Below are 12,249 nucleotides of genomic sequence, written 5' to 3'. Positions count from 1 at the left end.
GCAGGCAGGCAGGCAGGCAGGCAGCTGAAAAAAAAAAACCCCTCTGGGGTCTTTGGGGCCTTCCTGGTCTGTTGTCGCGCAGGCCCCAAATGCCTTCATTTTTGTAATATTTATCAAAAATAAAATAAACAGGTGATTTGTATATTTTATGGGTTTTTGTTTTGGCTTCATCCTGTTCTGCAAACTTCCTAAAGGCAAGAACCCCTTTGCCTTGTTCACTCTACTGTCCTGCCATCCAGGATCTAGTACATAAAAGATGTTCAATATATCATTGTTACATGACTGAAAGAAAATAATTATGTAATAAAGGACACTCTTCCAACTTGGCCATTTAATACTAGTTTAAGAAGCCATAATTTCCTTCAAATGAGTTTAAGATATAAAGACATTTTTTGGCTCCCACTTTGGACCATTATGCACCTGCTATGGCAGTTACTCGCTGTTAAAAGATTGGAATCCTCTCCTATTTTTTTTGCAGTCACTGCATTAGCACCATGAAGTTGTCCCCCATGTCCCCATTCCCCAACTGGATGCAACTAAGGAGCTAATGCTTGGCACTGGGAAGATCTCCAAGATATTGCTCCAAAGTCCATGGCCTTTCTGTGTCCTTACTCACTGATACCCAACTGACTATTACCTCTGTTCCTACATATTAGGGAATTCTTCCAAAACCACTTGCCAAATGCTCATATTTTGTTCAACACCATGTTGGACAATGTGGTTTCCACCTCCCAAGACCCCTTAATCTAACTGAAGCAAAAGATAAACCAATCCACGATAGCAATCAAGATCAGACTTGACAATTCAGGGAATGTATGATCAAGCACCCAGTGTAAAAAACACCACTAAGGAAATCCAGGAGAGGAAAATACCAGACTGTTTGGTATCTCTCCGTAAAAAGCAGATGGATGGACTTTGAAGTAGGAGTAGGATCCCATATTTTGAGATGAGAGAAAGAAAACTGCCAGGTAGGAGGACATGGAAAGAAGCGAATAAACTATAATTAACATGATGTTTTGGCAGAACAATGAAGGGAGGCTTGCTGGGACCATTCATTTGTATCACTGTCATCATCATTTTCTTCACTGTCATCAAAGAACTTATTTAAAAAGCTCTTACTGTTTTTTTAGGAACAGTTTTAAGTGTCCTTTATGCATCTTTGCTTTGTGTAATCCTCACAATCTCCAAATCCCATAGACACTTTTACTCTCCCAATTTAGAACAGATAGTTACTCAAACTCAGACAGCATGTAGGCATTCCAAATTCAAACTCAAGCCTCCCAGGTTCAAAGAGTGAGGAAGGCTGACCACCTCTTCTTTGTTCCCTGGTTCCAAAAGGATGAGTTAGCTCCACTGATGCTGTCAAAGCAAATGTCACCCAAACATTGTGTATGCATGTATTTTCTCACTGGAGATAACTTTATATAAACTGATTTTAGATCACAAGAAAACCTATCTTGAGATGTTTATACTTATGGAAACAAAGAACACTGATTTCTCACTAAATTTTTCAGATGTTAAAGAGAGATCTGATCTACACTTTTAAAAAAGATCAATCAGCCTTGCAAGTGCAAGGACCCGAGTTCGATCCCCAGTACAAAAAAAAAGAGATCAGTCTGACATTTTGGGTTGTCTCTTTATTCTGTTAGTGGTTTCCCTTGCTGTACAGAAGCTTTTTAATAAGATGAGATCCCCGTTGTTGATTCTTTGTGCTAGCTCACGTGCAGCTGAGGTTTTGTTCATAAAGTCTTTTACTCTACCAGTCTCTTCATGAGTTCTACCTAACCTCTCTTCCAGCAGATTTAGTGTTTCTGTTTTAATACTTAGATTTCGATCTATTTTGAATTTAGTTTAATGAATGGTCAGAGATATGGGTCTAGTTTCCATCTTTGGCAAGTGGAAATCCAATTTTTCCTGCACTGTTTATTAAAGAGGCTCTTTCCTCTAGTAAGGGTGTTTGGCTTCTTTATCAAAGATGAGGTGGCTGTGTGTGTCTGGAGATGTTTCTGCATCTTCTAATCTGTTCCATTGATCCTCGGGTCTGTTTCTATGCCGGTACTATGCTGTACTGAGGCCATACTCTTAGGTGAAATAAATAGGACATGCCTGTGTAAATACCAAATAGTTTCTCTGGTATGAGAAACTGAAAGTGTAAATGAGGATCAAAATGTATAATAGATAGTTTAAATTAGGAATAAAAGGTCCAAAGGGGAGGGGGAAGTAGGAAGGATAGGGGAAAAGGAAGAAATGAAAGGAAACAATATGAGAAAAGGAAAAGGTGGTAACAAAGTCTTTGTAAAAAGGGAGGGGTGGGGTGTGAAGGGAAGTCAGAGGAATGGGGAAATATAAGAACCAAGATATATCATGTAAAGGTACAAATTCTGGATGATAAATGTCATCTTATTGTATACATAGTATGCGCCAACAAACAGCAAATTAAAAAAAAAAAAAAGAAAGAAAAAGAAAAGACCAATCTGGTATGGTGTGGGTAAAAGAATTGAAAAAAGCACAGAAATGTTTTATTTTAAGAAAGTTTGTCATTACAGTAGTGCTAGTGTCCAATGATCAAAGCATGAACTTCAGTAATAACAGAAGGGGAAGTGAGGAGCGGGCTAAGTCAGAGGACAATTGGGGTTAGAAGTTAAAGAGCCTGGAGATCGAGTTGTGAGAAGGATGAGAAAGGGGGAATTTGAGATGATTTCTAGCTCCCTGGGGACATGGTACATTGACTGAGGAGTCAATGACTGAAGTACCGTGAGGTGTGAATCATATGTAAACCAGGTTCATGGAGTTTGAGATGACTGCTGCACATGCCAGGAGCCTGTCTTGCAAGGAGTCCTGGAACTGGGAGCACCAAAGCTTCCCCATATGATAATGACACGGCTGTCTTTGCCGGCTGGTCCACCACCCGCTGCAGCGGCACATGTCCTAGTTCTACTGCACAGCCACCTTGTAACTCTGTGTTTAGCCCACTGTGCAGCCCTTTGGAATGTCTTTTCCCCTCTTGTCTGCATGCAATTTTCCTTTTAGGTTTTCGAAATACAGAGCAAAGATTATTTCCACTAACTTAAATGTCATTTCCTCCATTGATAACTTCTGTGATCCTCTCTGGTAAAAATTACTCTCTTTTCTTTCCCTTCCACTTTTTACATTTCACTCACTGCTGAGATAGAATACCCAATACCCAAAGTTAACCAGAAAGGGGTTTATTTAGCTTACAGTTCATAGAGGCTTCCGTCGATAATCAGCTAGCTCCAAGGCAGGGAGGGTAAACAGGTATCACAGAGGAGAAACAACATGGCACACACAAGGTAGCGAAGGCAACAAGAGACCTTAAGAGTGTCTTTCTGCTCGTTTTATCTTATTCAACTACCAGGACTATGGCAGGGCCAAACCCATCACTCACATGTAGTGGCTTAGTAATCACATGCCCTTAATCCTAGCCTCACACACACTAGACTCACCCACCCATGACTGCATGAGGCTTGAGAGGACATCTATATCCAAACCGTAACAACTCTGCATGTGTATTTATCTAAGTGATTCTATGATTAATTCTACATGAAAATAATGTGAAGATAGAGCCCTTACATTTTGCTCACTGTTGTACCTTTGGCACCTCAAAGAATATCAGTAGAGTAATATATGTATACACCAATGTATACTTATGGTTATATTCTGATAAATGAACAATTAACTTCTCTTATTATATTATCACACTGCATCTCAGTGACTTATTTATGCCTCTGTTTTCCCAACTAAATTGAGTGACTCGAGAGCAAAGAAATCTTTTAAGTATTTGATAAGAAATTTAAGCACAAACTTTAGTGTGCATAACAATAAATTGTGCCAAGGTTATGGCTAAGGTTACAGAATTTTAAAGCGCATGATTTAGAGTTTCTTTTAGCAGATTTGAAGTGGAATCTAGGAATCTGAATTTCAGTAACCCCAGAGATTCTTAGCCTGCACTTTAAGATATCAAGGCGAAATTATTTTAACTTGTATTTTGTTGATTATTCTTTTCCCCCAGCAATTACTGACCAAGATACAGAAAATATTTTGACTCAAGGTAAGTTTTTTTTCAGCTTTAATTGAGTTTATTTGGTACATTTTAGGGATACAGTAGGGATTTAGGGATTCATTGTTGGGATCTCATACCTCTACATGACAGGTCTTGGTTCTCATTTTTTCCCCTTGTCCCTGCCCTCCCTTCATCCCCTCCTCCCCTCCCCATCTACAACCACTTTATTTCCATCTTTTCATTATCTCACATTTTTTCTTTTCCCTTATTACCCTTCCCCTATCCATCACACCTTCCCTACACCTTTAGCCCCTTTCTTCCCATTTCACAATGTCAGTAATCTTATTAGAATCTTATGTATTATTGCAGTTCAGTGAAATAAATAAGTCACACATGTGTAAATACCAAATAGTTTCTCTGGTCTAAATAAACTGAATAGACTCAAGGTAAGTTTTGAATTTATTTTATAAATAATCTTGGCCAAAATATAAGAAGTTAAAGTTATGCCCTTTGCCATAGCAGTGTCTATGGTGTTGATGTCTTTAGTCTAGGGTCACGGTGGTTGATCTTTGTTGGAACAAGACACTGCTGATCCGTAGAATAATGTTTAAGCTATTTCAGCTCCTGTTAGGGAAAAAAAATGAAGTAGCAAAAGAGTATCACCAACTAGTTACTCAAGATTGGACTATGGACATATTCTCTGCATTTGGGGGAATCTTTTAATTTCCTGGTTCTACGATGGCATTTATGTAGAGTTGTAAGATATATTTCATGACACCATTTATGTAACTTTTCCTGTCTACCAGAATAGCATGCTTTCTTGTGGATTCAGGTTAATCGTGAGATATAATAAAAAACACTTTTTGAAAGTCTTACATGCAGGGAAAGTCACTATGTTCAACACTATCTATGTACTCTCAGGCTAGAAACACAGAATTTACCTCTCTGGCCAACAGATTAGAGCTGAAAAGTAGTTCAGTGTACCAGTATTTCTGGCCTATCTCAGAAATTTAAGTAATTTTACAGAGTTGTACTACACCGTGGGTGTTTTTCAATTTCATCAATATTTAACTCAGTATTATTTTGGATATAATATGCTTAAATAATTCACTAGAGAATTTATTTGGAGGAAGCAGCACAGGAACCAAAGTTCCATGTATATTCTTAATGGAATTCTGGTCCTATATTGGGGAATTTGCAAAAAAAAAAAAAAAAATGCTTCTGAGTTGTTATTCTTTCGAAGCAGGGCAGTGCTTCAAAGCTAGTCCAGGAATTGAAATTGTTGGTGGTTTACATCTAATTTCTTAGTAGTAGACTAGAGAATAAAAATTCATAGAAATTGATATTAAGAGGAATTGAGTGATTCTCATTCTCTTTCAACTTCAATTACTGAGTTGCTCATGGGCTTCTTACAACACAAATAAACCTAGATGCTAAAATCCCTCAACTACCCTAGAGAAGCTAGTCCAGGAATTGAAATTGTTGGTGGTTTACATCTAATTTCTTAGTAGTAGACTAGAGAATAAAAATTCATAGAAATTGATATTAAGAGGAATTGAGTGATTCTCATTCTCTTTCAACTTCAATTACTGAGTTGCTCATGGGCTTCTTACAACACAAATAAACCTAGATGCTAAAATCCCTCAACTACCCTAGAGAATCTTCTCCTGCCCAAGAGCCATTCCTTTGCACACATGTTTGATCAGACTCAGTCAGGTCTAGAGAGGAACTAGAACCTCCGCAACAAACCACAGCACCACTAAGGAGGCTTCCTGGTTTTTACACAACGTAAGTGGGCACACACATCTCTTATCAAAAGACAACTTCTGATTTATTCCTTAGTGTGAGTCTGAAAGTCAGCATTTTTAGCAAGCTCCCAGGGAATACCCATGCTACAGAGTCACAGACCACAATTTGAAGAAAAGGTCTAATGAGAGGAAATAAATTTTTCTAGGAGTCTGTAGCTGAGCTGGGATCTCTAACACTGGTGTATCTCACTCCTCATTGATGAACCATTCCAAACAATTCCGAAGTTGTCCCGGAAGTTGAAGCCCGCATGTGAATTAAGGTCATAAATTTTCTCTAGAATGCAGTCAATAGGCAACAGTACTCACACTTGTTACTCTAAAAGTACAGCATATTGTTTGCTTTGGGAAGTTGAGCATGTCCTTGGGAAAAAGACAGAAAGTCCTAACTGGTGGAGAAGGCCCGCAGCAATCACCAAAATGTAAGTGAACCAAGTGAATAGTTACCTCTTTCACATCAATACCCTTTTCTCCTCAGCATGTGGGGCCCGTCCAGACCTCATTACACTGTCTGCAGAGAGAGTCATTGGAGGTACTCAAGCTGAGGAGGGCGATTGGCCATGGCAAGTCAGTCTGCAGGTCAACGGTGCCCACCACTGTGGAGGGGTCCTGATCAGTAACCTGTGGGTCCTGACAGCAGCTCACTGCTTCAGAAGGTGAGGCTGCACCTCCCACTCACCGAGAAATAATCAGGTCAGACAGGTACCTGCAGACACACCACTGACCTTAGGATTGAACGTGATTGGCTAGGGCCCAGAAATAATTCAGTGCAAAAATTTAGTGAGTCTTTTCTTTCTATACATGAAAGCAAAAGTGTGTCTCTCCTTTAGCCTGCTAATTTACTGGTAGTTCTCTGTTTAACATAATAGTATACCATCAAGGGAAATAACAAGTCTATATGTCAGAATGTTTCATTTAAATCCTAGAGATGAAAGTTTAGAGATTTTGCTGAACTTCCCTCTCCCTCTTTTTTTTTTCAAATTAGAGACTATTGTAATATATGTCTGAGTGTTATTAGTGAGATTGAATATGCTAATGTAAACATATGTTGATTTTTTGTTGTTCAAGATTTGTATATTATATAATGGAAGCTGATCAGCAGGCTGATGGCTGGCTGACCTAGTGACTTCCAAATGCCATAAATTTATTCACCCAAAAATGACTGAATATTTAGGATGAGCACAGAATTATGTACTGTAGAGCTACTAATATGAATAAAACACTACCCCTGCCTTAAGGGAGCTTATAATCTAATGTTGGAGTTAGAATACACCAAAACAATGATCATTGATTAAGAGTAGCTTCAGTAAAGTGAATTTAGACAATTTACAAGAATTCTTAATTAAAATGACTAAAACTCATTATTTATACTAGATTATTGGCTGCCAGTGGGAAGTAGGTAGCCTGTTAGTATAAATAAAAGGACACACTAATAGGGTTTTAGACTTCAGCATGATGAAAATCTGCTAATTTCAAACCTACCTAATTAGAGAGCATCCTAGACTCCAACAATTGTTGGAATTTAAACTAAAAAAGATCAGACAAGTGGTGGTAAGCTTAGATGTACCCTTTAACGTAGCTCTTCTCTTCTCAGATTTTTTCAATAACTTGCTGCTACCCTATTTACCTCACACCCAGAGTCCTCCATAGTATAACCAATCCAAATTGCTTTGTTAAAGCCTGGACTTTAAGCTTCAGGCTAACAGCATTTTTTTGTTCTTGTAAACACTGTCTACATTTTCCCACCTATGAACACTGCCCTATGAGAATCAACCTGTTGATTCTCCTGTAGTGCTAATATCCTCTCCAAATCTCCATTTCTTCCTATTGAATTCAGTGAAACCTTCACAATTTCTTTTTTTCAATACTTTACAATTTCTTTCTTTCACTAACATATTAACCAAGTGCTTTATTATTGGGCTATATCTCCAGCTCGCTTTTTAAAGACACTATCTCACTAAATTTCCCAGGCTGGTCCCGAAATTGTAATCCTCCTGGCTTGGTTTCCCTAGTAGCTCCAACTGCAATCATGTGCCACCTTTCTCAGAAATGTTCACAATTTCTAAGAAGAGCGTTTTAGATTTGAGATTATTAGATTTTAATACAGTTCTTTTTACAAGTGTTCATTAAATTAAGGGGGACTAAAATTTAATAAAACTAGTATGTAGATTATGAACAAAAATGTTAAGAAACCTGGTTATTCTAAACTTTTCTTATAGTATTTCATAATTCAATGTTTATAGACTGAATAAATCAGACATTTACTCAAATATACTCAAAAAATTATACCATTTTATATAGATTGGCAGTTTTATTGCTGTATCCAATGTAATACAATAAACAAAATTCACCAAAAAACAACATTTTAATCATTGACACTTGAAAGGCTGAAAAGCAAGAAAGGTAGATAATCGATTTCAAAGCACACCCAAGTGTAGGAACTATAAATCCCAATGGCTGGATTTAATAGGCTCTTAGTTTAACTAAGGATGCAAGCAAAATAGGATTGGATTCTAACTGCTTTTGTGACCCACCTATCAAATCTAAATTAAACTCCAACCTAGGGGCACACACCCATAATCCTTGCTATTAGGAAGGCTGTGGTAAGAAATTATCAACTTTGAGGTCAGAGGATAACAACTTTGAGGTCAGACTGAATAATTTAGAAAGACCCTTCACAAAATAAAAAAGAATGCAGAAGGACCCAGGGCCAATGCCCAATACATACACATGCACACACACACACACACACACACACACACACACACACACACAGGAATTCCTCCCAGAATTCTGTGGGGCTCAAGCCAGAGGATCACAAGTCTGAGCTGGGGCCTGGGCAACTTATGACATAGTGACAATTAAGAGTAAAAAAGGGCTGGGGATGTATCTCAGTGTAAAGGTCTAAGATTGAATCCCCAGCATCACAAAAAAATAAAAAAGACTATCACTGCAGTGAAACCCACAGTTACAAATATCACAAGTTATTACCCAGGAAAATATCTTTGAATTTTGCCTACATTAGCCTTTCTACTCACTGCCATGATGGAACCACTAGAGCTGGTAAACTACATGAACCATATACTGATACCCAACCCAAATGTGGGGAGACTCTGGTGAAAGGAGCATTTGAAGTGAAAATTGAAAGGTACAATAGTTCCTGGGCTCCTGGAATGTATGGTTAAGTTTAAAGCAGAACTGCAGAGGCAACAGTCAGCAGAATCAAAAGCCAGATGTCTTCAGTGATGTTTGCTTTGGCCATTGGGTCCCTTTTGGCCCTACCTAATAAGATTGCTGAAATTAGGTTGGCATGTCATGCAAAAAACCATCCCATTCCTTTCCTGTCCCCTGACCAAAACACCTATAGAAAGGTTCTCAATGCTTTTCTTCTACATCTTTGTTCTCCTGTCCTTAAGTTACAAGGTCTCACCTTGCTGCTGTTTTCATGAGTCTTTTTGGAGCAGCCTCTCTTGTGCTCTCAGTGATTGAACTAAGTCTTATCTCCAAGTAATCTTTTCCACCTTCTGTGCCTCCAAGGTTATACACTATGACAAATGGTGCCCAATGTGGAGCACAAATTCATATCTGAGGCAAAGTAACAATGAGGCAGCACAAGGCCAGGGATTTAGCTCAGTGGCGCTACAGCCTGCCTCATAAGTACAAGATCCTGAATTCAATCTCCAGTTCAAAAGAAACAATGTGGCAGCACTGTGAGGTATGAAAGTGCGAGGCAAAACCTGTAGCTACAAATCAGCATAGAGGACCAGCCTCCCAAAGCCCCAAAGGAATAAGGATGCCCAACTCTTCATTTTAATCTCAGTAAAGAAGACACGGCCACAAAATAGCCTGGAATGTCTCAGTGAAGTCCCAGACTAGGTCTTTCTAACCCAGAGATTACCACTGTTCAATTACTTAGTGACCTGGGGCATTGCTTTGTTACCTTCTATTTCTTTTATGTTTTGCATTCATACTCTCAGTTGTATTGTATCATGGAATCACCTAGAGTTCTCTTAGCTGTTCAATTGCAAGGAAGTAGGGACAGTTCATTTGTTTCTCATTTTATTCTTTTATGTTCATTTCTCCTGCTTTGCCTACAATACAAGTCACACTTTAAAGAGAAAAAAATAATTCAAGCAATATTTACAATGTCTCTTAAAAACATCTAACTGCAAAAAAAAAAAATGGCAAAGAACACAAACAAATTCAAGGCTATCAAGTATGATAAACCAGGACAGATTTATCAGGAAAACAGGAACTCCTATCAGTATTTTGACAAAGCCTCAAGGATGCCATGGCTGATTATAACACCTGCATCTGCTTTGTTTGAGCTCAACAATTTTTCCTTTATTTTCGCATTTTTGAGATTTCCATTGAAACCTGTTTATAGATGTTTTCAGACTGAACCTTATCTCAAATGCTTACTATCAAGAAAATTAGCTTTTTAAATGCATTGTAAATTCCAAAGATCCAGTGTCACTGAGAACAACCAAAAGTTTTTGCTCAGGATATGACCAACCTTACACCATGGTTCATAGAAGTTATTATTATCGAATTGTCACTTCCTCTTGGAAACTTTCCTTAATAATCTCTGACCACCCTGTTCTATTCTCAAGGAAACTTTCTTAGCTTTTACAGTAGTCTTTATGATTTATGATAGTACACTTCTCAATAATGGTCTCTTGCACTAATGTGCAGAACTCCTCAAAGGTAGAGACTATAGTTATTTATATTTTTATTTCCAGAGACTTATGCCATTCTCCATGCAAACTAAACATCTAGCAATGACTTTTTGAGCTACAATTAGTGAAAATCACAGCTGCACTCATTGAATCGGAGAGAGAGAGAGAGAGAGAGGAGTGGAAGAAGAGTCTCTTAAAATGTCAGTAAAAACACTGAGCAAAAGAAAATTGAATGTAAAAACAATAGTGGATTTGCTCGTTCTTTAAACATTTTCTTCAGAATATTTAACTAAAATTCACCCTTACATTTGCTGCTGTACCTTATAAAAGTATTTCTTAAACATATGATCATTGTTTTTGTATTAATTCCACTATCTGAACTCCACACAAATCTTAAATTATTATTGGCTTACATTTTGTTTTCATTACTGTTTGAAGCAATATTAAGTTAATCAGCCTTCCTAGTCATAGATCTTTTCCATCAGTATGCACAAGATCCTTCTCCTGTCATTCCTGGTCCTCCTCACCCCAAAAACTTCATATCACTATATTTGAAATAAGCCTTTAAATTACCTTAGGGCTGGGGATATAACTTAGCATTAGAACACTTGCCTGGCAAGCATGAGGCCCTGGGTTCATTCTACAGCAGTGCAACAAAAGAAAAAAGAATGCATGTACCTACAAAACCTAAAGAGTTGTTTTTGTGTTTTTATATGCCTTTAACTTATAAAATAGCCCTGTCTGTAGTCTCATATTGTTTCCTATTATTTTCATTCAGTCCTGAGAATTTTCATCTGTTCCACTACTGCATAGTAACCCACAGTAGGCAGCCACTGTACTTCCTCATCCAGCTAGGTTGCTGTATGTTCTCACTTCCACAAGGAGCTCACACACAATCATCTTCATAGTTTCTATGTTAGTTTGTATTTGTTTGTTTGTCACTGTGAAAAATTACCTGAGAAAAATCAACTTAAAAGAAAAAAGGTATATTCTGGTTCATAGTGCAGGTATTTCTGTCCATAGTCACTTGGCTCTATTGATTCTGGGCTCTGGTGATTCATAGCACCATGGCAGGGGCCACCGCTGTTCACTTTTTTGGCAGCTGGTGGGGAGAAAGAAGAAAAAGAAGAAAGAGACAGAGAAGGAGAAGGAGGAGGAAGAGAATAAGAAGAGAGGAGGAGGAGGAGGAGGAGGAAAAGAAACAAACAAACAAGATAAGCCCAAGGCATGCCCCCAAGGACTTATTCCTTTTTTCTGAATCTCCCCTCCTCCCAACATCCATCCTATTATAAACTCATCAGTGGATTAATCTGCTGATGAAGTCGGAGCCCTCCTGACCAAACTGTTTCCCCAAATGCCCACCTCTGCACACTGCTGCACTGGAGACACAGATGCTTCAGATCAACACAGCAACGCCCTTCTATGAACATGAGGAATTTCTCAGTGATACACACCCATGAGTGCATATACAGTCTGGTTAGGTATCAGAGTGCTTTCCAAATGCATACATCTTCACCAGTAATGCAAGAGGCGTCTTACAGTCCCTTCTAGCAACCCATGGTATTACATTTCTCATTTCATTTTCATAATTCTTATTAATAGACATTAGATGTTCATTATTATCATTTCCATCTCTGATTACTGGCAAGTTTGAGTATCTTTTTATACATCTACAAGTTGTTTGGGCTTCCCTTTTCATGAATTACCTGTTAAGATTCTTTGGCCATTTTATAATGGTTTGCTG

The 12,249-nt window shown here is 38.2% G+C and overlaps 1 protein-coding gene across 1 annotated transcript in view; it reads left to right on the top strand.

Annotated features, from left to right (window-relative positions):
* LOC104853273 (transmembrane serine protease 11D) overlaps nucleotides 1-12,249 on the top strand; it is a 59,584-nt gene that overhangs the window by 40,632 nt on the left and 6,703 nt on the right. The window contains exons 5-6 of the mRNA XM_010611178.2: nucleotides 4,031-4,069; nucleotides 6,305-6,482. Of these exons, the coding sequence (XP_010609480.2) occupies nucleotides 4,031-4,069; nucleotides 6,305-6,482 (217 nt within the window). The remainder of the gene's footprint in view (nucleotides 1-4,030; nucleotides 4,070-6,304; nucleotides 6,483-12,249) is intronic.

Source organism: Fukomys damarensis, unplaced genomic scaffold, assembly GCF_012274545.1.
Source record: "Fukomys damarensis isolate Sample0158 unplaced genomic scaffold, DMR_v1.0_HiC HiC_scaffold_35, whole genome shotgun sequence".
In the NCBI taxonomy this organism is placed as follows: Eukaryota; Metazoa; Chordata; class Mammalia; order Rodentia; family Bathyergidae; genus Fukomys; species Fukomys damarensis.
Note: the sequence above shows the minus strand (reverse complement) of the source record. Positions and strands in the feature narration are given on the sequence as shown.